Source organism: Hevea brasiliensis, chromosome 2 (genome assembly GCF_030052815.1).
Source record: "Hevea brasiliensis isolate MT/VB/25A 57/8 chromosome 2, ASM3005281v1, whole genome shotgun sequence".
Classification (NCBI taxonomy): domain Eukaryota; kingdom Viridiplantae; phylum Streptophyta; class Magnoliopsida; order Malpighiales; family Euphorbiaceae; genus Hevea; species Hevea brasiliensis.
This window is the reverse complement of record NC_079494.1, coordinates 16,389,769-16,416,660: the sequence shown is the minus strand read 5'-3', so window position 1 is coordinate 16,416,660 and position 26,892 is coordinate 16,389,769. Positions and strand designations below refer to the sequence as shown.

Sequence of the window (26,892 nt, the reverse complement as noted above, 5' to 3'; positions counted from 1 at the left end):
GGCAAACAACTGATGGCTTAGGGTAAGCACAAAATTGCTTAGGATTAAGCAAGACTTTGCATAGGGTAGCCGCTTAGGTTAAGCATGTAATGGTTGCTATACTAAGGATTCTAGGTAGTGAATTAGGGTCTGCACAATTTTGCCTAGGGTAAGCAGGATTTGCATAGGGTACAGCTTAGGTTAAGCAATATCATCAGCAAGTTTCAGCAAGTTTTGAGAAAAATTATGAATTCGCTTACTAAAAATAATCCAAATGCTATGAAATGCTATTTTGACCCTCAGCAATTACCAAATACATACTAACACCAGAAAACTGAATAATTAAACCCATCAACTCTCAAAACTTATTAAGCATACCGTAAACATGTAAAAATTGAAGACCAATTAGCTCAAATTTAAGCACAATTTTGCAATTACCTATGAACCTCAATGAGATGAACTTATACCTAAGGCTTAAACCTAAAACAACTTTATCAACAGCATTTGAGTCATATGCTAAGCACTCAAAATTTTCATAAAATACATGAAAATCGACTTCTAAAGTAACATGAACAATAGCATGAACAGTAACATGAACACTAGTTTGAACAAACACATACAAATTCTAACAAACAATAAAAACCATATATACACCAAAAGATAAACTTTAGCAATCATAATTTTTGCACTTTAATAAAGCTTACATTAGTCCAAATATCAAGATTGATCCTCATTTAAGTTGTATTTCACAAAATTACACAAAACAGACAATTAAACATGTTCTATCAAGTAGATTTTCAATATCAGCAAATTATCACAAATTTAAGAGTGTTACTATTCATAGGGACAAATAAAATGTAGCAAATTATCTTGTACTTTCTACCCTTCAATTATTCCTTTTTACTATAAATCTCAATTTGCCCAATCTTTATGAATATCTTACAAAAGATAAACAAATATAATTTTTTAGTTTAATGAGGGTAAAAACTAAAATAAAGTAAAAAAGAAAATTAATAAACTATAAAAGGATATGCTTGGGGTGCTTCCCAAGAAGCACTTATTTAAGGTCTTTAGCTTGACCTTCCACTCAAAATTACCAAAACATCCCCAATTGGGGAACTAAGCCATGAAACCTCTACAACCTTTTGTGTGGGCTCTCCAATAATAGAATGCTTTAGTCTTTGCCCATTAACCTTAAAAGTACCTGAGGTTTCATTCCCTATCTCAATAGCCCCATGTGGATATACCTTTGTAACTGTATAAGGCCCTGACCATCTTGACTTCAATTTTCCAAGAAAAAGTCTTAACCTGGAATTATACAAAAGAACAACATCTCATTCCTTAAATTCTCTCCTCCTAATGTGCTTATCATGCCATCTCTTAGTTCTTTTCTTGTAAAGCTTGGCATTGCCATGAGCATCTAGTCTAAGCTCCTCAAGTTCATTCAATTGCAACATTCTCTTTTTTTCAGCAGCCTTTAAATCAAAATTCAATTTACTTATGGCCTAATAAGCTCTATGTTTCAACTACAAAGGCAAATGGCAAGCTTTCCCATAAACCAGTCTAAAAGGGGTTGTACCAATGGGAGTTTTAAAAGCTGTCCTATAAGCCCAAAAAACATCATCCAACTTTAATGGCCAATCTTTCGTTGAACTGTTCACTGTTTTCTCAAGAATCCTTTTTAGCTCTCTATTTGAAATCTCCCCTTGACCACTAGTTTGTGGATGTTAGGGTGTTGCAACCTTATGCTTGACTCCATATTTTTGTAATAATCTCTCAAACTGATGGTTGCAAAAATGAGAACCTCCATCACTTACAATAGCACGTGGAGCTCCAAATCTTGTAAAAAAGAATTTCTTAAGAAATTTGACCATAATTCTAACATCATTATTTAGAGATAGTATAGCTTCAACTCATTTGCTCACATAATCTACTCTAACCAAGATATATTTGTTTCTAAAGGATGATGGAAAAGGTCCCATAAATTCAATACCCCACATCAAATAGTTCTACTTCCAATATGTTTTGGAGAGGCATCTCATTTCTTTTTGAGATATTTCCTATCCTTTGACATCTATTACATGAATTCACAAAGTTCCTCACATCCCTAAAAATATGTGGCCAAAAGAATCCTGCTTGAAGTACTTTTGCTACAGTCTTTATAACACTCATATGACCCCCATATGGTGAAAAATGGCAATCTCTAATCACATCCTCTATCTTCTCATCAGTTAAACATCTTCTAATCAGCCCATCTCCACATTTCTTAAATAAGAATGGCTCTTTCCAATCATAATCTCTAATATCAAAAAGAAACTTCTTCTTTTGTTGCCATGTCAAATCAGGTGGAATGATTCTGCACACCAAATAATTCACAAAATCTACATACCAAAGGATTTTTGCACTAATGGTTGTCAAAAGCTGCTCATTAGAAAAGTAATCATCTATTGGAAGCTCTTTTTAGAAATTCTCTCCTTGCTCTTGCCTCAATCTGGATAAATGATTAGCTATTACATTTTTTACTCATTTCTTGTCTTTAATCTCTAAATCAAACTCTTGAAGGAGTAGTACCCATCTTATCAACCTAGGCTTAGCCTCTTTCTTCTGTAAAAGATACTTAATAGCTGCATGATCTGTGTATACTATTACTTTTGACCCTATAAGATAGGACCTGAATTTATCTACTGTAAATACCACAGTCAAAAATTCTTTTTTTATAGTAGAATAATTCACTTGAGCATCATTCAAAGTCCTACTTGCATAATATTTTGCATACACCTTCTTATCCTTTCTTTGTCCTAAAACAGCCCCAATGGCATTACATAATCCAAATGGCATCCTTCAATATGCAAAGGTACTATAGGGACATGTGAAGGTAGTTTTTCCCTGATCAACTGGGTGAATAGGGATTTGAAAAAACCCTGAATAACCATCCAAATAGCAAAGATAAGAATGATGAGCTAATCTTTCAAGCATCTTATCTATAAATGGCAATGGAAAATGGTCCTTCCTAGTTGCACTGTTCAATTTTCTATAATCTATGCACATTCTCCATGTAGTTACAGTCTTAGTAGATATTAATTCATCATTTTCATTTTTCACTACTGTGATGTGCCCTTTTTTGGGTACAATATGAACTAGATTTACCCAATTCTATTATAAATAGGGTAAATGATACCTGAATCAAGCAATTTCAAGATTTCTTTTTTCACAACCTCTTTCATATTTGGATTCAATCTCCTTTGTGACTCTCTAGAGGCTTTATGATCATTTTCAACAAAACTCTATGCATGCAAATAGAAGGATGTATTCCTTTAATATCACCAATGGTATAACCAATTATCATCCTATGCTCTCTAAGAACCCTTAACAATTTTTCAACTTCATAATCACTTAATTTAGCACTAAGAATCATAGGATATATAGAATTTTGACCAAGAAAAGGATACTTGAGATTTATTGGAAGAGGTTTTAATTCTACCTTTGGTGCTTTACTTTCTTCAAGAATTGGTGGTGAAGTAACATCTTGCTTCAAATCTTCAATTTTCTCAACATTAGCCATAGACAAAGATGAATTTCCTTCCAAAATTTGAGCATATTCTATAGCTTCTACAATCTCATCCTCTTTAGTGATGTTGTGGACTGAACAAGCTTCTAAGAGATCTTCAGGATGTTGCTTTTTAAACTCTTCTTTAACTAACTCATCTACCATATTAACTCTCAAACATGAATATGAATAATCTTTCTTTTTAATTGCTTGAAACAAATTAAATTCAACTTTTTCTTCCCTAAATTCTAATGTAAGCCTTCCATTCTTTACATCAATCACAGCTCTACCAATAGCAAGGAAAGGTCTACCAAGAATAATAGGAATGTGCACACCTCTTTCATCTCCATTACTACAAAATCCACTGGTATGAAAAATTTCCCAACTTTCAGAGGCACATTCTCAATCACCCTAATAGACTTATCTGCTAACTGTAATGAAATGATGGTAGGCTTCATTTTTCCAATCTTCATCTTCTCATAAATAGACAAAAGCATTAGACTAACACTGGCTCCAAGGTCACATAAAGCTTTATCTATATTGACATCTCTAATGTGACATGGTATTAAAAAGCTACCAAGATCTTTTAACTTAGGTGGAAGCTTGTTTTACAAGATAGCACTGCTTTCTTCTGTGAGAGCTACTGTCTCAAATTCTTCCATCTTTTTCTTGTTAGACAAAATTTCCTTCAAAAATTTTGCATATGAAGTCATTTGTGCTAAAGCATCAGTAAAAGGAATAGTCACATGCAAAGACTTCAATACCTCCAAAAACTTCCCAAATTGTTTATCTAACTTTGCTTTCTGAAATCTCTGTGGGAATGGTAAAGGTGGCATATAAGTCTTGGCTACTACATATTTAGGTTCTTCCTTTTCGCTCTCCTTCTCTTTACTTTATTTTTCTTCCACTGAACTCTCTTTTTCAACTTCAACTTTAGCTTTAACTTCAACTTTTTTATCTCCCTCTTTATTTTTCTCTTCCTCAACTTTCTCTACAATCTTTTTATCCCCACTCTCTAGTGTTTTTCCACTTCTCAATGTGATAGCCTTACAATGCTCCCTTGAATTTTCTGGTTGGCTAGGAAGCTTCCTAAAAGCTTTACTATTTGAAGACCTCACCTATTGAGCTATTTGATTCTCTAACATCTTGTTGCGTGTTGCCATTTGATCCACTTTATATGCTAATTGAGAAATCATATCTTGCTGACTTTGATGGCTTGCTAGTAAAGTCTCAATCATGGCTACCAATCTAGCTGTCTTGTCTGGTTGTGCTTGTTGTGGTGGAGGTTATTGTGGTTGAGGTGGAGCAGGTGCATTCTGAGGTTTATGAATTCTAGGAGGAGGACCTTTATTCTGCTAAAAATTTTGATGTTATTGATGCTCAGAAGGTTGTTGAAAATTTTGGTGTTGTCCTTGTCTACCTTCCCAAGAGAAATTTGGGTGGTTTCTCAATGATGGATCATAAGTTACAGAAAATGGGTTACCACCTGGTCCTTGATTGTAGTTCCCCACATAATCTACTTGTTCACTTGAAAAGTCTTGACCAAATGCAGGAAAATCAGTAGCACAATTAATGTTTGTAGCTCCAACATCTATTGAATTAGTTGAACCTCCAACTGAAGAATCTACTTTCATTTTTAGCTTGTCCATTTTCCTTGTTGAAGCATCAAACTTAGCATTAATCATATTCATGGCATCGAGCTCAAACATATCAGCTAGTTCTTGATCTCATTCCTCTCACAACTCCACTGGTAGTTGTGACAAGTAATTTTATCCGAAGTAGAAAAAGCTTCATCTTCAAATTTCTCCATTAGATCACCTCTAAAAGATGCATCAATTGTACTCCTAATAGCTAGAGAACCTCCATTATAAAAATGTTAAACAAGCATCCACTTAGGAATCCCATGGTGTGGACATCTCCTTTGCAAATCCTTGTATCTCTCTTATGCTTCATACAAGCTCTCATCATCTCTAGGCTTGAAAGAAGTTAGCTCATTTCTTAGCATAACTATCTTACTTAGTGGAAAATATTGAGCCAAAAATGCTTGAGAAAGTTCATCCCATGCTGTGATAGAACCTGGTGACAAATAATGTAGCCACTCTCTAGCTCGGTCCTTTAAAGAGAAAGGAAATAATCTGAGTTGAATTGCATCATTAGAAACTCCATTTATCTTTAACATATCACTGATCTCAAGAAAGTGTGCTCGATGCACATGTGGACTTTCACTTAGACTTCCCCCAAATTGTGATTGTTGTACCATTTAACAGAGTGCAGGCTTCAATTCAAAATTATTAGCTTCTACTCTTGGTCTTGTGATATTTGGCATGAAATCCCCAATGTTAGAATAGGCATGATCCTTCATAGAACAGTTGTTATTGTTATTGTTATTGTTAGCCATTGCTTCTTGTGGTTGCTCTTGTTCTTGTTCCCTTTCTTGTTATTGTTGAGCTCTAAATTCAGCTTTTCTCCTCTTAGCTTCTGCTCTTAAAGCTCTTGCTATCTTTCTATTTTTGGATTAAAAAACAAATTGATTTCTTTACTTTTTGTCCTTCTCATAAAATAAAAGGACCTAGAAAATAAAATAAACAAATACTCAAAGTAAAATGGTAAAAGAAATTAAAAATAAAAATACCCAAATTAATCAATCAAACAATCATTCAATATCAAACAAAAATCAAATCCCTAGCAATGGCATCAAAAACTTAATGTGTGTGCTTCCGCAAGTATATGAGCCATATCAAGTAATGAAGTGATAAGTCAAGTATCATTCCCATGAAAATTTGCCGTTTGAGTACCAAACTATGAATGAAGTGATTATTTAGGCTAATGATTGGTGAAAGTAAAATGTAAATGTAAATAAGCAAGGCAAAATTGATAAATCTAAACAAAATAAGTAAAGAGCAAGCAAATAAATTTTAAATCTAGAGGCAATTAAAATAAATTAGTAACAGGTAATTGAAATTAAATGCTAATTAATGATAAAATGATTCCAGAGTTAGGGGTTTATGCATAAATTAATTGGGATTCGTCTTAGTTTTTTCAATTTTAAGAGAAAATAGAGTTTGAAATTGATTGATTTCTTTTTCAAGCAAATCAAAGCGTATTTTAAGATAACCAAGCCCACTTTCGTATGATATTTGATTAACTTAAAACCCATTAAGTTTTGTAATCAATCAATAAATCTTCTTAAAATCCTAGTTTATTTCTAAAACTAAGTAATTTTAAGTTCTAATCCTTAATTATCTATTAATGATCTTCACCTATGGGTCCTTCAATTAAAGATTAAAACAATAACTAATGGATGCTAACATTAGGTAAGTAAATTAGGCACACAAGAAAAGAATCAAAACTCATATTTAAATAAAATCTAGAGTAAACCAAACCAAATCCACAAATTAATCTAAAATATGTTTTTCAACTCTGAAATCTAAAGATTGTACTCACTCATGTTGATATTTACAAGAAAAAATGATGGAAAAGTAAAGAAAAACATGATAAGGGACAAAAAATAGAAAAACCCAGGTAGAAGAACCCAAAGTCTTTGAATCTTAGAGCTTCCAAAAATGGCGGCAGCAGCTCCTTTCTCTAGAATTGATGGCGTCCTTTTTCTTCTTATTGTTACTTCTTAAGGTAAAAACTAGAAAATGATGCTTTTATATGGTCCCAAAGTTACCCTAAAGTAGGTCTAAAAATGAATAAGAGCCAATGAGTGGATAGAAAATGAGGTGTAAAAATATACAGGTTAGTAGAGCTTTCCATGTTTTGGGTTGTCTGCTTAGGATATTGCTTACCCTAAGCAACATCTTCAGCAAATTTTGGCTTCCGCATGGCTTGTCAGCTTAGGGTTAATCGGTATCCTCAGCAAATCTCGGTAGATTTGTGTTAAAATGAGTTTTTTCTCTCATGTTTTACTTCTAGCATGACTTGAGTTGCACCTTAAGCATTGTCGCATACCCTAAGTAGGATCTCAAGCAGGACCCCAAGCAAATCTCGGTATGTTTGGTGATAAAAACTCTGAATATATTGGAATTAAGCTGTGCTTAACTTGTGACTTATCCCAGGTTTTAGGTTAAGCAATATGACATACCCTGAGTAACATCATAAGCAAGATCTCAAGCAAATTTTACCCAACTTAATTTTTCAAGGCTTAATTTCTTTAACTTTTCTCCATACTTAAAGGGCTCTAAATTTCTTTAAATCACCTCCTAATGCATTCATTGACCTTCAATTTATCACAAAATCTATTAAAAACATTAAAATTATAAAAATCAAATATAAAGTAACTAAAATTAACAAATAAGCTAAAACAAAGCTGAAAACATAAAAAGTACTCAATTATAAGGGCAAACTGGATGCAAAACTATCCTGAAACACTTATATGAAATGAGTGCCACAACATTTTAAAGTAATTTCCAAAGGCCGATGTGTGGAAGGGGTATTAATTCTTTTTCTCAACCTATGGCTAATAACCTAGATTTCATAATGATAAAGTTTGTACATATTGCAGCAAACTAAAACAAATAGAGGAGACTTGCTATCGTAAACATGGTTTTCCACTTGGTTTCAAGGTTAGAAATTCATATGGACTAACTATGAATAACGTCAATTCTGATCTGAATGGCAATTCTGGTACTATTGATGGCAATTTTGGCTTTGCTGATTCTGCTAAGATGCCTATTCTTCATAATTTTTCACAAGGTAGTTAGAAGCGCATAAGTTTTGGTTTCAAACTCGGGCAATGTCCATGCTTGTTAGCTTTAATTCAGCAATCTAATTCCACTTTTACTTCACACAACATTAATCAAGTCACTACAAGTCTTGTTGTTAACCCAATATTCCATCCTCTTTAGGTACTCATTTTGTTTTAGCTAGTTTATCTCAATCTTTTTTGTGGATTCTTAATACAGGTGCCACAGACCATATCACTTCTTCTTTTTCATACTTCACTGGATGCAAAAGAATTAAACCAATTAGTGTTAAACTTCTAATGGTAGTCCAGTTTTAGCACATTTTTTTGGCACAATTCATTTCTCAACCATCTTTATACTAATAAAAATTCTTTATATTCCCTAATTTAAGTTTAATCTCATTTCAATTTCAAAACTTACTTCTTCATCTCATTTTCTAACTTTTTACCATGATAAGTGTCTAATACAGGAGTTGAATACCTTGAGGAAGATTGGCTTAGCTGAGCTTAAAACTAGTCTCTATGGATTGGTAGATCTTGCTTCACCTAGTGCTACTGCAACTACTGTTTCTTTCTGTAATTCTTCATCAACATCTCATTCAGCTTCCTTTAATCTCTGGCATTATAGATTAGGCCATCCTTTTCAGATAGGTTGACTATTATAAAAAAAAAATAAATATACCTTTGTTACTCATTTTTCAGACCAAATTTGTGATGTTTGTCATTTTGCTAAATAAAAGAAGTTACCTTTTCCATCTAGCAATTCAAAGACTATTACTACCTTTGAGCTTATCCATGTTGACATGTGGGGTCCCTTTTTTGTTCCCTCTATCCATAGCCATAAATATTTTTTTAACAATTATCGATGATTTTTCAAGGCATAACTGACTGTTTTTAATGAAATCAAAGTCTGAGACTCAATCTCTACTTTAATCTTTCACCACTCTTGTTGAGACTCAATTTGCCACTAAAATTGAAGCCATTTGAAGTGATAACGGCCTAGAATTTAACATGCCATAATTTTATACTTCAAAAGGCATTTTACATCAAGTCACTTGTGTAGAAACACCTTAGCAAAATGCAAAAGCTAAAAGGAAACACTAATATATTCTCAATGTAGCTCAGGCCCTTCTTTTTTAAGCCAACTTACCCAAAATCTTTTGGTCCTATGCTGTTGCTCATGCCACATATCTAATAAACAGAATTCCTACATCAGTCTTTAAAACTAGTCTATATATGAGCTTCTTTATAGAACCAACCTTAATTTTAAGCATCTCAGAGTGTTTGGTTCTTTATGTTTTGCCTCTACCTTGTTTGTCAATAGAACCAAATTCGATCCTAGAGCTAGAAAATGTATCTTTATTAGTTTTAAGAATAGTATAAAGGGATATATTCTATTTGATGTTAATTCAAAAGAAATTTTTATTTTAAGAAATGCTATATTTTAATGAATCTACTTTCCCTTTTCATTCTCCATCCTTTCCTATGCAATATGTTGCTGATATTTTCTCCCCCACCCTTACCTTAAAATAATACCATTACAACCTTTGATGATTTTTCTGTTCTTTAATCTTCTTCATCTTATTCATCTCCTCCCATTGCAAGAAGGTCCAGCAGAACTAGGATAGTACCAATATACTTATAGGACTACCACTACAACTTATCTTCTTCAGTTTCAACTGAGTCATCTTCTTTCGGTGCTTTATATCCTCTTTTTACTATTCTTTCTTATGATTTTTTTTATCTCCTTCATATAGACATTTTGCTCTTTCAATAACCACTACTTCTGAGCTTAAATCCTATTCCTAAGCTATGAAATTTGATTGCTGGAAAGAAGCGATGCTAGTTAAGATTAGAACTTTGGAGTAAAACCTTACTTAGTACTTGCCGATTTGCTAAGTGGAAAAGTTCCAATTGGATACAAATGGTTTTATAAAATTAAGCACAAGACAGATGGTTCTATTGAATGTTACAAAGTAAGATTAGTTGCTAAAGGGTATACCCAAACAGAGGGACTTGACTACTTTGATAGCTTTTCTCCCATAGCTAAAATAACTAAAGTGCAATTATTGCTTACTCTTACAGCTCATAACTAGATCCTTTAGCAATTAGATGTTAATAATGCTTTTCTTCATGGCAATTTAAATGAGGAAGTTTATATGATTATGCCTCAAGGTTTTCATTCATCAAAACCAAATCAAGCTTGCAAACTACTAAATGCTCTTTATGGTTTAAAACAAGCAAGTAGTTAATGGTTCTCCAAGTTATCTAAAACCTTAATATCTATTGGGTATAATCAGTCTAAATCAGACTACTCCTTATTTACTAAGCAAACATCCACCTCTTTTACTGCTCTTCTACTATATGTGGATGATGTTATATTGACAGGAAATTCTATGGATGAGATTAATATAGTGATGGCTTTTCTTGATGATTCTTTTAGAATTAAAGACTTAGGTGAACTCAAATATTTCTTAGGTATAGAAATTGCCATATCATCTAAAGGTATTTTGCTTAATCAACGAAAGTATGCTTTAAAGTTGTTGATTGATGTAGGATTATTAGCTTCAAAGCTTGCTAAATCCCTTATGGATTGTTCACTAAAATTAAAGCAAGATTCAGGAGATCCTATTCCTAATGTTTCCTTTTACAAAAGGCTTATAGGGAGGCTCTTATACCTTATCACTACTCGGCCTAATTTGGCATTTTTCATGAAACAATTGAGTCAATATTTAGCTCATCCCACTACTGTCCATCTACAGGCAGCACATCAAATTTTGAAATTTATCAAAGGTTCTCCACAAAAAGGTTTTTTCTTCCATGCGACTTTTGATCTTCAACTCAAGAGCTTCAGTGACTCTACTTGGGTTAGTTGCGTTAATACTCGTAGGTCAGTCACTGGCTTTTGTATTTTTTTGGGAAATTCATTAATCTCCTAGAAATCTAAAAAGCATACCATAATTTCTCATTCATCTTCTGAACCTGAATATCAAGCTCTTGCAGCTGTCACATGTGAATTGCAATGGCTAACTTATTTGCTTAATGATTTTTGTGTTCCATACAAAAAGCTTGCTTTGGTCTATTATGATAATTAGTTATTACTGCCAATTCCATATTTCATGAAAGAACTAAGCACATCGAATTGGATTGTCACATTGTTAGAGAGAAGAGCTAGTAAGGTCTCATCAAGTTGTTGCTTGTTTCATCTAAAGCTCAAGTTGCAGATATTTTTATGAAGCCCTTGGCTATTGCTCCATTTCATAGTCTCACACTTAAGCTGGGAATGCAAAATATTCATTCTCCATCTTGCGATGGGGTATTATCGCAGATAAAGCAGTAGCTAATATGAAGCTTAACCTATTCAAATTACTTAGCTGTATCTGTAAATTAGTTAACTAGTTTCAGTTAGCCTTTTTTCTATTCTTCTTATGTGAGTTTGTTGAGTTGCCTTGTATAAAACCTTTTTCTTGGTTTAATGAGATGAGAATCTTTTCTGCTCTATCTCATGTTTCATTTTTTATCAGATTTTTTTTCCTTTTTGGCCTTGACAGAAAATGTTATTTTTTTTCCATGTTCTGTGAAACTCAAGAAATAATTATCTTTCTCCTCTACAAGTAATGATTCACAATGATAGGGAATTCTAGCAAGACAAGTATAAAATAACTACTTTGACAACAACCACTTGTAGTAGGTAGTTTCATGCTTGGACACAAACTATGAAGCTTGGCATGCCATGGACTAATTGTTGCAACTTGGATGCCATCAATTCCACAAACTAAGCCTAAGAAGAAAAATGGAGAAAGTGTCATTGAAGGTGATAAAGAGACGAAACAACATGGTCTTCAATTCCTTCATGGAGTGCTAGAGTCTAGATGCATTATTCTTATGTTGTTGATGGAATGTAAAGTTGGCGGATTTAAAAGAGGGCACGATAAACTACGATAGATTTGGAGAAATCTTAAGTTTTGGACAAAGGAATAAGCTTTTTGGCTAATGAAGTAAGAGCTGAAAAAATAAAAAGAAAAAAAAATAATTTTAATATATAAAATAACATTATTTTTTTTCCTATTTCACGAAAGCCTCCATTTGCTCTCTCTCTTTATATATATATATATATATATATAATCACCGCTTAATATTATTAAAATATTAAGAAAAATATTAAAAGTAAAAAAATATATATATTTATTAAATATATTTTTATTTGCTATTAAACAATTTAATTGATTAATAGTTTAAAATTAAATGTAGATGTACCAAATAAGTAGGTGTAATTTGAGAATGCGCTTAAACTAACTTCTAAAAATTAAAAGAAAGGAAATCAACTACGTAGCTTTACCAACATTATTCTCAAATAATTAAAAATAAGCTATAGATTATAAAAATAAAGTAGGTTATATATATTGAAAGTACAAATGATTGATTGGAATTGAAATTTAGTACTTGGAATAGAAAGATAATGCTTAGAATTGAAATTTAGACAAAACATTTAAAGGGAAAATGACTGAGCTTGAATTGAAAATTTGAGTTGATCAATGTTGTTGTTGATTAATTAATTGATTGGGTGAGTTATTAAATATTTTAGGTTTGCAACACATTTTCCTTTTATAAATTTCTTTAGGTTGTGTTTGGATTTTAGGATTTGTATTTGAAATTTGGATTTCAAATGTTTGATTTAAAATTTAAAATTTATAAATTTTTTATTTGGCTAATAATTTTTTTTTTTTTTATGAAAGTGACTAGAATTTGCGACATCGTGTAGAGATAATACATTTAATTGGTGTTATGTGATAAATTTGAAATAGCAAAGTAAAAGTAATTATTTTAAATTTTAAATTTTTAAACTTACCATGAATATATGAGATTTAGACTAAATTCAAATTTAGAATATCTAAATAATTTATTTAATTCAAATCCAAATTCATAAAGTCAAATCACTCAATCTAAACATAGCATTAGAAAACTCTGATGTTACATTTGATAGAGTGTAATATACTATAATATAATCAATTATATAATGCAATCAAATTGTAATGTAATGTAATATAATTATCATTACATTCCTCTGTTTGGTTTTAAAATAAAAATATAAGTAGTGTAATTATAATTTTTATTTTAATATTTAATTTATTTATAATATTAATAATGTGTAGTAATAGTTATAGTGATTGGTAGTTGAGTGATAGTAGTGGTAGTGGCGGTGGTAGTGGTGGTGACAAGATCAGGTAGTGATAGTGATGGTGGTCAAGTGGTGGTCGAGATTTGTCACACCCTACGCCTCCATAAATGTAACATGATCCCGTAGTATACCTAATGAATTACTAAACTTCGTCTACTGATAACCCATTAAATACACTACAAGGAATTTTAAACCTTTTTTTTATTTCTTTTTACAGTGGTGAGCACTTTTGACATGTGTTAAAATTTTTTTTATCGAAGTTAAATCACATATTAGGTCTGAAATAGCCACAAATTTTATAAAAATTTTGGCAGAGCGCCGTCTGTATTTGGAGCAAAACAGTTCTTCAAAAACCTATAGAAAATACTTCCAATATATTTGTTTCAGTCCCAAACTCCAATATGGCTCAACACAAATCAATTTTCTCAAACATAAGTCAAACTCAATTCAACATCACTTTCAGTAGTTTCAAAAATAGAATGCAAAATGACTAAGTATTTCAAAGCTGAGATAAGAAAGTTATAGTACAACATTTTTATAGGTCAAAATAATTTATAACTTTAGTTTACAACTGCTCAAGACCAAGTACAATATATACATACAGTGCACATACATTACAATAATAATTACAAGGAAGTGGTATACTCAATATACCTGGTAAAATCCCAAAAGCATAGCACAAGCAGCCTACTCTGCTGTTTTATCTGTCTGTCTACCTGCGACAATAATGAAAAAGCTATCGCTGAGTAAAATTTACTCAGTGGTGCACAATAACAATTTAAAATGCGGTATATAAAACATTTATTGACAATTTACAATACAAATAATTCACAATTTCCTGTAACAATTTTCAAAGCTCATATAACACAAATTTGATCAAATAATTTAATAACACAGTGTTGCCAATCAATAACATAACTTAGGTTATAACACAAACTTTTTTGAACATTCCGTATTGTACACCACGACAAGGCAAACTCACCTCACTAATCGAAATCAATGAGGGAGGTGGCTAGGTAGCTAATGAACATCCATACTCACCTCAGACTGACAAGTCAAAGAGGGAGGAATATAGTGTACCTATCAGAGCACTTACAGGCGTTACGTATCGCCATCCCTGCAAGCTCCTGAGTTCATGCGTGAGAGTTACCAGGAATCGTAGGCATTACGTATCGCCGTCCCTACTTTGCTCCTATACTACTAAACACAATTTATCTCAAAATTTCCATTTACAAAGTAGGCAACACAATAATTCTCAAATAAAATTCTCAAAACCAAAACAATAAAAAATTATTCATAACTCATTTTTTCAAATAAAGTTTCTAATAAAGCAGTGAATATAAAAAGTATTGTGCACAGACCTGGTTTGAGTCGCCTCTAGGCCTTGACTCAATGTTCCTTATGCTTTTCAATATCCTTTTCAACTGAAACACACAATTTAAAGTGTTTCAGTACTCAGTTAAATTGCTTCTAACAATAAAATCCAATATCTAAATTTTCTTAGTATTATTCCCATCAATTCATTTCATTAGTCAACCTATAATGTTGACCTTTTGATGCACTCTAGGTGAATTAGGTTTAATGTTACCAATATATCACATTTTATAGTCCTTTAGTATTGATATATGTTACCAAATTCATTTTCAAGTGTATTGCATTTTATTGCAATTTACCGAATTTCGGTATGCTATTTTGACCTAGTCGGATGACCTAGTTCCCCCAGTTTTCGATTTCTGATCCGACTTACAAACTTGTAGATCTATGTCTTATTGCACTTGGGACAAAATTTCAGGTCATTCTGAGTTGTATAGACCAAGATATGGTCAATTTATTAAAGTTGGATAGATTGCACCTTTAGTGCAAAATTTGGTCAATTTTAGGTCACTTTTAGTTCTGGCAGTTTTGGTACCTGAACTTGTGCAAGCTATTTGACTTGGTTCTGGTCATTTATCTTCATAAGAATTGTATCTCTATGTCTAAGCTATCCATGGTAAAAATTTCAGGTCCATTGGACCTGTTTTGAGTGAGTTATGGCCAAAACACTAATTGCTGCCCAAATGGTCAATTTTTAGGCTTTCAAGTCACTAATCCGGATTTGGTTATTTTTAAGGTCAGTTTCTAGGCAGAATTTTGGCAATATTTCTACATGAAAGTTGGCCTATTTGGTGTCTAATTTCACCCTCCATTGGCCTCATACCAATTAGGTTCACATTTTTGCACTTATAACCTAATTTAGGTGCTGCCAACATACACAACCTGTACTAGACAATTACACTTCCAATTTAACATTCCTCTTCCTCCTCATGACTTCATTATTTATTCATAGCACTTCTACAAATACTAAATACAATTCCAGCAAGCATATTGGGTAGAACACTCAAGTGCTTAATGCACACAATTCACCATTAAAGTCCAACATTCACATCCACCCAAATTCAATGTACATCAACACTTATTTTACACATACATGGCAATTATACAAACTGCCCACAATTCAACACCATCATATTTCATTAATAAACTTCATATTCACACACACAAATTCATGATATTATAAGCTGTCAAACATGGCAGTTTGCCAAAGCATCAAGGTCCCATTTCAAACCCTTAATTCAAGCACTAGCATGCACATACTTGGACATTAACCTACTATAACTTTTATTTGAGTTAATCAACCTTAATTCCCATCCATTAAAGGTAAGAAAAACTCAAATACCACAAACCTTCATGGTTGCCGAAAATGGATAAATTCATATCTCACTATTTTTTTTTCATTTCTCTTCACCAAAGTACTCACCTCAACCTAAACACAAGGTTTACTAAAGCAAGGGAGGAAAAATAAGCACTAACCTTTTTGAGCTTCACCAAAACTTCATCAAATCCTCTTCTTTTTGCTTCCAACATACTGCCCAAGGTGTGTGTGCAAGCTTTAATGAAGAAACCAAGTGGAAAGGAGGCTTGAATCATGAGTGCATGGTGGTGGAGTGAGGTTTGGCCATGGAGGATTTTCATGGTGTTTCTCTCGGCTGGTTTGTTTCCAAGGTTGAAGATAAACATTTCTATCCCAAATTGGCTTATATTTATGTCCCAAAATCTGAGTTAGTGAAGCACTAACCATAAATTAATGATTTAATTACTTAAAGTTTCATAATTTACACATTTGCCTCATTTCTTTCACTATTTATATAATGTACCTAATTTTTATTTTTCATGACATTTTCAAAGTGTAATATCATTTATTTTTAATGAAAATTGAGGTCAAAAGGCAACTCTAGGTGTCAAATGACCAAAATGCCCCACTTCGGGTTATATTCCCGATTTTTCGGTAACACCGATTTTTGTCTGTTTCTCGATTTTTTGTTTTTCTTTGTACTAATTTTTTTTTTTTTTTGATATTTCTAGTGTCAATTATATTTCAATAAACCTTTACTTATGTCCCGAAATTTAATTTCGAGGGTTCCCCGCAGTCCTGGGGTCGGCAACAACCTTTCCCGGTGCGGTCACCCATCGCTGTGGTGCCGGCTCGTTTAACTTAGTTTCATTTTCTCTCTTTTATTTTTCCATAATTTTTCTCATCACATATTTCATTATTTTATGCTTGTTTACTATCACTGGAGTGTAGTTCCAGACATTCCAACTTTTCAGGGCAGACATTAGCCATCGGAACAGTAGGACGTACGGACTACGAAAATGAGGGTGTTACAAGATTATAATAACTAAGTAGTGATAACAGTGGTCAAGTGATAGTGATAGTTATAGTGATGATGGTAATTGGATGAGGGTGGTGGTGGCGACGGCGGTAGTGTAGTGATGACAAAGTAGGAGTAATGGTAGTGTAGTAGTGGTAGCAGAGTAATGGTAATTTTGATAGTATTAACAATAAATAAAAAACATTAAAACAAGTAGTTATAATTATATTATTTTTGTATAAAATGATAATTATGTTATTTTAAGTATAATTAATTATGTTACGTAATTATTGTAGGAGTGAGGGGCGTGAGGTGAAATATCATCCACTAGAATTATATAAAATACACTAAGTAATGCCCAGGAAAGATAGTGAAGTCACAATAGTCTCACTTAAGTACCACCTCCTTAGCATTTTCTAGACATGCACTTCATACAATTCTAATAGAATCAAACCACTGGTAAGTACCGTCTTCCCATAACGTTACCACAGCAGTAAGGATTTATGCCACAAAGGCATAGATAGAAAAATGTCTCCACCCGAGTAAAAATCGGGACATATTCAATGTTTCTTCTGAGGGTCATGAATGAAAACTTACTCCTTGCATAGTTTCCATGACCGTCATTACCATAGCCCAATGTCTAGGTTCGGGATAGTGGGTACATAAGGGGAAGGTGTTAGGCACCCTTTATGCCTATGTTATCCCTTTTAACAACCCAAGAGGGGGGATGAATTGGGTTCTAATTGCAAAATTAAAGACTAAAAGAAATTTAAACACAAAGAAGAGAAAAGGAAGAATGATAACACAAGAGATTTATAAAGGTTCAGCTATCCCAAGCCTACGTCCTCTCCTCAAGACCCTCCTTGAGAGTTAACTCCACTAAAATTCTTCTTTGGGTGAAGAATAAACCCCTTACAATCACCACAAGAGCAAACCCTTGCTCTTTTATAAATCCCTTTACACTCAAGAGCTATTTAAAACTCTATCACACTCAAAATTATAATAAGTGCTCACAATAACTTTGAAGGAACTCTCAGAACAATGAATTTGTAACTCAAATATCAAGTTCTCAACATTAACTATGGTAGCTCAAGTTCTAGAGAGATAAAATGAAGAAAATCTTTAGAACACAATAAATTTTCAAAAGATTATTGTTGTCTAAACTTATTTTCAGTCATAAATGGTGTTTATTTATAGTTTTTATAAGAAAATAGTCGTTGGGGGTGCATTAAATGCAAAACTAGCCGTTCAACCACCCAAAAGTCTATTTTATCGAGTTGTAGAAACTCAAGTTCGGCTACCGAAGTTATTTACTTTGGCTGCCGAAGGTTGGAGCCCCAAAAAACAGTTTTTGAAAAGTCACTTTCGACTACCGAAGTTCCCATTTTCGGCTGTTGAAGTTCTCACTTTCGACTGCTGGAGTGTTCTCTGGACAAAATGACTTTTAACACTAAAAAACCATGATTTAAAGAGTGGACTTTGGCAGCTGAACTTCCCACTTTCGGCTGCCAAAGTGCTATCTGGACAGAAAGTGTCAAAAGGGCACTTAGGCTTAAAAAATGCATAACTTTTTGACCGGAACTCGGATTTTTGATCTGTTTGAACCGTTGGAAAGCTAATTTGATAAAATTTTCAATGAAAATACTTTCAAAAATAAATTTGTATTTCTCAAATATAAAAATTTTATTTTAGTCCCTCTTGGTCAAGAAAAAGTTACAAGTAAATACACTAACAAATTAAGAGTTTAAAAAACTCATAACTTTTTGATCCGAACTCGGAGTTTTGGTCCGTTTGAGCCATTGGAAAGTTAATTCAATTTATTTTGCAACTAAAATACTTTTAAAATTAATTTTGTATTTTTGAAAAATTTATTTAATTTTCCCTTGATAAAAAATTAGGTGAAAACTAAGTTGAACAAGTATTCTTAGTACCACCTAGACTTGAGTCAACACAATTAATTAAATGAGATTTACAAGATATACAATAAATAAAAGTTACATTGTAGGGTCCCATAAATATTTGCTTCCTTATCTTGCTCTTCCTTAACCTTGATTTGAAGTAATTTGATAATTTTGAATCTAGGGCCTACAAACTCAACACAAACACTTCCAAAATATATTAGTAGCATACTAATTGTTTATTATCATCAAAATATGGGTTAAGATACCTAGGTCCAACAATCTCCCCCTTTTTGATGATGACAAACAATTAGTGGATGAGAAAAATTAAGCGCAAGTGAAGTGTGTGTTTTTAAGAAATTCTCCCTCTTAATGTACTCTCCCTTTCAAAAACAGTTTGTGCCTCACTAAATAGAATTTGGAGAGCACATAAGAGAGGCTTTGAATCAATGAATGCAATGCCATAAGTCCTAGGTGAATGATGATGTAAAGTTGTTTCTACATCAAAAACAATTCAGAATATGTATCAAAGGATTACCAAGAAGCATCACTTAAGTATATCCAAAAAATGTATCCCACTAAATCATCATTTATATATCATGTTTAAAGCTTAAAATTTGGAATTATTCATTCACTTAGCTAATTCATCCACTAGCTATATATCTCCCCCTTTTGGCATTATCAAAATGTACTCTAGAAGAAAAAACATACAAAAATTATGGCATCATTCAAAGGCTTACCACCATATAGTATATGCTCAATCTAGAGGCAATATAACAATTATTTTAAAGAATAACCTACAAAAAGCCAAGAAGACTTCAATACAAATTTACTAATTTCATTTGCATAGGACTTGTAAAACCATCAAGGAGTCTATTCAAAGCATCAACAGAATCTTGGTAAATAACCTTCATAGAATAATCAAGGAGAATAATCTAAATTAATGAGGAATAGTATTGTGATCATATGGCAGCCAAAAATAGGAAACCCATATTTTGTTCATGTGAACAGTAAGTCACAATCTCAAGCATCAAGGTTGTCAAGCATGCCTAATTCTCTCTTAATAAAATTAAACCTATCTTCACACAAAGGTTTTGTAAAGATATCAGCTAATTGGTGATGTGTATCAATAAACTCAAGAACAACATCACCATTCAATACATGATCACGTATAAAATGATGTCTAATATCTATATGCTTGGTTCTAGAATGTTACATGGGGTTCTTAGTCAAATTGATTGCACTTGTGTTATCACATTTAATAGGACTGTGATCAAGAGATACTTTGAAGTCTCTTAATTGTTGCTTGATCCAAAGTATTTGGCTACAACAAAGACTTACAGCCACATATTCGGCTTCGGCCATGAAAAGTGCAACCAAGTTTTGTTTCTTGCTACACCAAGAAACTAAAGAGTGTCCTAGGAGTTGATTAGTACTTGAGGTACTCTTACTATCAAGGATGCTTCCAGCAAAGTCAGCATCCGAGCAGGAACATAAATCAAAGGATGCATTTCTAGGATATCATAAACCTAAATGAAATGTACCATTCAAGTATTTGAGAATATGTTTAACAGCATGCAAATGAGACTCTTTAGGATATGATTGAAAACATGCACATAAACATACGAAAAATATAATGTCCGGTCTACTAGCTGTGAGATATAAAAGACTACCAATGATACCTCTATAGAGCTTTTCATCAACCGGTTTTCCTTTTTCATCCTTATCAAGTTTGGTGTTTGTGCTCATTGAAGTTCTACTTGGCTTGCTATTCTGCATTCCAAACCTCTTGATCAATTCTTTAGTGTACTTGGCTTGGTTGATGAAGATGCCATCCTTAGCTTGCTTGATTTGAAGCCCAAGGAAGAACTTGAGTTCTCCCATCATGCTCATCTCAAACTCACTCTTCATGGTATTAGCAAACTCTTCACACAAACACTCATTAGCAACACGAAATATAATATCATCAACATATATTTGTACTACAAGGATGTCATTTACATGATTTTTAACAAAAAGAGTTGTATAAACTTTTCCTTTTGAAAAACCATTTTGTAAAAGAAAGTTACTAAGCCTTTCATACCAAGCTCTAGGAGCTTGTTTCAAACCATACAAGGCTTTAGTCAATTTAAAAACATGGTTTGGAAACTCATGATTTTCAAAACCAGGAGGTTGCTCAACATATACCTCCTCATCAATAAAACCATTTAGAAAAGCATTTTTAACATCCATTTGGAAAAGTTTAAAATTCATGTATAATGCATATGCAAGCAAGATTCTAATGGCTTCTAATCTAGCTACAGGGGCAAAGGTTTCATCATAGTCAATGCCCTCCTCTTGGTTATAGCCTTTGGCTACTAACCTAGCTTTATTCCTAGTTATGTTTCCATCCTCATCTAATTTGTTTCTAAACACCCATTTGGTTCCTATGGATGGATGGTCTTTTGGCCTAGGAACTAAGGTCCAAACCTTATTCCTTTCAAATTAATTGAGCTCCTCTTGCATTACAAGTACCCAACTCTCATCATTAATGGCCTCATCTATGCTACTAGGTTCTATTTGAGAAATGAATGCAAGGCTATTATATATATTTCTAAGAGATGATCTAGTTGTTACCCCTTTTGATGTATCACTAATGATTAGGTCTTTAGGATGATCCTTCTTGAATGTCCAATTTTTAGGTAGATCTTGTTGAACTGCTTGATATGGAGCTAGTTGACCTTGTTGCTTTTGAAGCTCAACTTGATTAGCTTTCAAGTCCTTCAAGGGATCTTCCATGTGTTGATCTTGAATTCCACTAGATTGAGGATATTCAAGAGTCAACTCATCAAGATTACCTACAACATCAACATCACAAGAAATATCTTTTCTAGGACTAAAGAGGTTAGCTTTATTAAATACAACATGCACTGACTCCTCAATAACTAAGGTTCTCTTATTAAAGACTTTATATGCTTTACTAGATGTAGAGTACCCCAAGAAGATACCTTCATCAGTTTTAGAGCTAAATTTATCTAAATTATCTTTGGTATTCAAAATGAAGCATTTACAATCAAAAACTCTAAAATAACCTATTTTAGGTTTCTTGCCATTCCATAGCTCATAAGGGGTTTACTTTAAAATAGGTTTAATCAAAACTCTATTTAAAACATAACAAGCCGTATTAATGGCTTTCGCCCAAAAATAAGTAGGCAAATTATATTCATTTAACATAGTCCTTCCCATGTCTAAAAGAGCTCTATTTTTTTTTTCTTAACAACACCATTTTATTGGGGAGTCCTATGAGAAGAAAAATTGTGAGTGATCCCTAGTGAGTTACAAAACTTATCAAATTTGTCATTTTCAAATTCTCTACCATGATCATTCCTAATAAAAAAGATTTGAAAACCCTTTTCATTTTAAACCCTTTTTGAAAATCTCTCAAAAATATCAAAACATTCATCCTTATGAGCAAGGAATGCAACCCAAGTATACCTAGAGTAGTCATCAACAATCACCAAGGCATAATATACGCCACCTAAGCTAGCTACTCTAGTAGGACCAAACAAATCCATATGTAACAATTAAAGGGGTCTAGAAGTAGATACCTTATGAATAGATTTAAAAGAGCTCTTGACTTGCTTACCCATTTGGCATGCATTACACACGTTATCCTTTTAAAACTTGATCTTTGGTAGCCCATCAACTAGCTCATCCTTGTTCAAGTTTGCAAGAAGGTCCATGCTAGCATGTGCAAGCCTTCTATGCCAAGTCCAAGAGTCATCACTAATAAAAACAAAGCACTTGACCTCTTTGTTAGACAAAGCATGCAAATCGATAACATAAATATTTTGAATTCTTTCACCAATAAACAACATTTTGTTATCACTCATCCTAGACACAAAGCAAGATTTGGACTCAAAAAACAACTCTACAGCCCTTATCACATAATTGACTAACACTAAGCAAATTATGTTTTAAACCATCAACCAAAAGTACTTTGTCAAGAATAGGGGAGTTTTCCTTACCAACCTTACCTATTCCCACAATTTTACCTTTACCATTATCACCAAAAGTCACTTGCCCACCTCCATCTTTCTTTTCAAGTAAAAGGAAGAGATTGGCATTTCCGGTCATGTGTCTTGAACATCCACTATCCAAGTGCCACTTGCTTTCAAGCTTTGAGGATTTCAAGCACACCTACACATGATAATTCAATTTACTTTAGGTACCCAAATGTACTTGGGTCCTTGGGGGTTATTAGTTCCATCATTAAAATCAAATATTCTACTATATCCAAGATGGATTTTCCTAATGGCACACCTATAGTTGATGTGACCAAACTTGCCACAATAGTGATAATGACCATTGAACCTTTTTATTCTTGGTCTATATGCATAAGAGTGTGAATATGGTCTCGTGTGACCATTCTTTTTATGTCCATTATATGCATGTGAGCATGAGGCATGGTGAGTGTGATGATGGCTATGAGGCCTAATAATATGTCCCTTATCGAAGTTTGGTCTAGGTGCAACTCTCTTAGATGTACATGTCCTATTTACATTTGTCTGGAAGCATTTTGATGAATTGAGATCTTTCTAGTTTTATTTCCACAAGATTTCTTTGGTTCTTATCCTTTAGGATTGGACACCTTTGGACTAGGCACTTGGGGACTAGGCTTATTAGAACTAGATGCTTTAACAAAAATGGTCTTGGAAGGAGGAGCTTGGGTAAATTTACTATAGCCAAGTCCATACTTGATGCTAGGAAACCTTTGAGAGTCCAAAATTGCATTAAGTTTATCCTTTCCTTTAGCAAATTTGGAAAGAGAAGTTTTTAGCTCCAAAATTTCATTTTTTAACTTCTCATTTTCTAATGAAAGCTCATCTAAGGATTTTTGCATATTACTATCCAAAGGTCTATCAACCTTAGATGAGGTCTCATTCTCCTTCCTTAAACTAGCAAGCTCACTTTTCAAAAGTTTATTTCTCTTATGCCTTAATTCTAGTTCATCATTCATAACTTTAAAAGCATTAACTAGTTCATCATAAGAAAATTCAACAACATCATCATTTAAAGTTACCTCATTGGAGCTTTCCTCCATTGCCATGAAGCACATTTGGGCAACTTGATCACCAATCTCCTCATCTTCGGAGTCACTTGATTCATCCCATGTTGCTTTAAGTACCTTCTTCTTGAACTTCTTGAACTTCTTAAACTTATTAAAAGGCTTCTTCAATTTGGGACAATCTGCTCTAATGTGACCCGGCTTGTTACATTCAAAGCATATGGGAGGATCCCTCTTGCTACTTTCTCCCTTGTCCTTCTTGAAGTTCCTCTTTGGGATGAACTTCTTGTTTTGGAAGAGCATCTTCCTTATTCTCCTTGTCATTAGAGCCAATTCTTCCTCATCAAACTCATCATCTTCATCACTTGAGTTTTCAGAAGATACTTTGAAGGCAATGGTCTTTTTGGCTTTGTTAGGTTCCTCCACTTGCTCTCTTTTGAGGGTCACCTCATAGTCAATGAGATTTCCTAAGAGCTCATCAAGTTGTACCTTGCTCAGGTCCTTGGAATCCTTGAGTGAAGTTACTTTGGGTAGCCACTCCTTAGGAAGACTTCTTAAAATCTTCTTTACTAGCTCCTCATTTGTGAATGTCTTCCCAAGAGATTTAATTCCTCCTATAATCTCCACAAATCTATCATACATTTCACTTATGGTTTCATCCAACTCCATCTTGAACAATTCATATTGATAGATAGGAATCCATCTTATTATCCTTTACTTGACTAGTACCCTCATGAGTAACCACTAAAGCATCTCAAATTTCTTTTGCAGTAAACTTCATACACACTTTATTAAATTCACTTGTACTTGTCGACACCATATTTTGGCCGATCCCCAGAATCAATAAACTTTGGTCGATCCCCAGAATCAATAAACTTTGAAACCGATCCCCAGCACTAAGTCTCCCTTTGACAGCCAATTACATTTCCGATCTCTCTTTGCTAGATAACCACATTTCCGATCTCTCCTCATAAGGAATTGAACCAATGCTAAGTCCTCATATCAGTTTAAGCCTTACCGGTCTATTAAATCACTCACCGACCTCTCAAACCAATTGTCGAATCTCCTGACCAGTCAAGTACATTCCCGATCTCTCTTGTCAAACAAAATTGAACCGACACTAGATCTTTATGTCATCGGTCTTATTGCCGATCTCTCATTTTAAAAGTTTAGAAATAATCAAGTTAAGATTCCAATCCGGTGTAATGATGATCTCGATCTTAAGTGGGTTCGCCAAATTTCCAATTTTAATCAAGTCCCGTTTAGCGATCTCATGCTCATTGTGTTTTCCGATCTCTCACACTTAGGTTAATAATCACTTTCAGTTATTTCATTATACTCAGACAATCAAGTGTTTAAATAAATTTTCCGATCACAACCATTCATCGAACAAAAGAGGCATTTCATTTCATTTCATTTCAAGAATTTGTACAAGTCATTCAGCTGGAGGATCACCCCCAGCCTAATCTACATTTTGTCCATCTCCCCTCTCACCCTCAGCCTTCTCCTCACTCTCCTCACCTTCATCCTCGGGAGCCAGGTTGGCCATCCAGGAAAAGTCCTCCTCAGGATAACACTTCTTAAGCTCAGCCAGGAGATCTCTGTGAGCATTCACATAAGCGCCGCCCACTCCGGTCACCATCTCCTCTTCTTTTGCCTTGAGCTCCTCAGCAAGGTGAGCGAGTTGAGCAGCTTCATCGCCCCGGAGCGCTTGCACTTCTTCAAGAGCATGATCTCGCTCAGCCAGAACATGAGCTTGCTCGGCCAGCATGTCCTCATAGAACTTCATTCGCCCCTCAAGTTGAGATATGTAGTCCCGAGCGGATGATAGTTGGGATCGGAGGGAAGCTGCTTCATGACCTATCCTCTCGACCTCTTTAGCCAGGCGATGCGCCTTCTCCCGTACGATGTGCTGGTTCACCAAACACTCCACATTCAGGTTCATAGATCGGGTCAGGATGTCGTCAAGACTATCCGGAGTCAGCCTATCCCGATCCTCCCATAGGCAGATGGAGGACCCCAACACTTTGGCAAAACCTGGGTTCTCCCGAACAGTCCGGTTCTTCTCCAGGGAAGTGACCAGCACTTGAGCGCCACGAGAAAGGAGCCTCACAGAAGGTTGAGAAGGACCCCCTTCTGCGCTCGGAGCAACTGGAGGAGGTGGAGGCGGCTCTTCTCGGCGAGGAGGAGATCGGACAACTTCTACGATCGGCGGTCCCAAAGGTTGGGGCGGGCCTTCTTGTATTTTCCCGGGCTCATGCCTGGGTGTCTGCATTTCCTCAGCTCGCTTCATCTCCCATACCTTCCGGGAGATCTCCCTCTTTCGCTTCCGGTTCTCCTTGGAGGCTTCGTCTCTTGCCATACCTGCACAAAGAAGAGGTCAGTGAGATCGCTAAGGTCCAAAGATCTGAGATATACAAAATACCGATGCCGAGAGTCAAGCCCGCGATCTTGGCGGTGACCACCAGATAGTCCAATGGTGCGGCTACCACATCGCATCTAAATAAGAAAACGTCTCTCGGCCCGCCTGATCCTTCAGCTCCATCACTATTAATCCTTCTTCTCTATTCAGGGTGATACGCCGGGTGCACAGTGCGAGGAAAACCCTCAAAGTCATTCGGTATTTTGCTCCTCAAGATAAAGAAGCGGTTCTTCCAATTCTTCAGGGAGGAAGGCAGGTCGGTAAAAAGCCCACAATGGGGTTTCGCCTGGAAGAACCAATACTCGCTGCCTTTTTCGACGAGTCACCGATGTAGCTCGTGAATACCTTAGTCAGAGTCTGATCCCTTTGGCTCGGCAAAGGCCCCTGAAGGCTACCAGGATCCGCCAGGAATTCAGGTGAACTAGAGCTATGCACACTTGGTAA

The 26,892-nt window shown here is 34.3% G+C and overlaps 2 protein-coding genes and 1 non-coding gene across 3 annotated transcripts; 2 read left to right on the top strand and 1 right to left on the bottom strand.

Annotated features, from left to right (window-relative positions):
• The first annotated feature begins 5,424 nt into the window (after window positions 1-5,424).
• Window positions 5,425-5,531, top strand: LOC131178011 (small nucleolar RNA R71). Its single transcript, XR_009147142.1, has one exon. It is a non-coding gene; the product is annotated as a small nucleolar RNA R71 (small nucleolar RNA).
• Window positions 5,532-8,118: 2,587 nt separating this feature from the next.
• Window positions 8,119-11,308, top strand: LOC131177896 (uncharacterized mitochondrial protein AtMg00810-like). Its single transcript, XM_058143066.1, has 5 exons — window positions 8,119-8,224; window positions 8,434-8,516; window positions 8,684-8,864; window positions 10,602-11,080; window positions 11,153-11,308. The coding sequence occupies exons 1-5, from the start codon at window positions 8,119-8,121 to the stop codon at window positions 11,306-11,308; spliced, it is 1,005 nt and encodes a 334-aa protein (XP_057999049.1).
• An 11,327-nt stretch (window positions 11,309-22,635) lies between these two features.
• On the bottom strand, window positions 22,636-24,695 carry LOC131177895 (uncharacterized). The gene is made up of 2 exons (XM_058143065.1): window positions 23,821-24,695; window positions 22,636-22,852 (listed from the first exon to the last, which is right to left on the bottom strand). The coding sequence occupies exons 1-2, from the start codon at window positions 24,693-24,695 to the stop codon at window positions 22,636-22,638; spliced, it is 1,092 nt and encodes a 363-aa protein (XP_057999048.1).
• Between the last annotated feature and the right edge of the window lie 2,197 nt (window positions 24,696-26,892).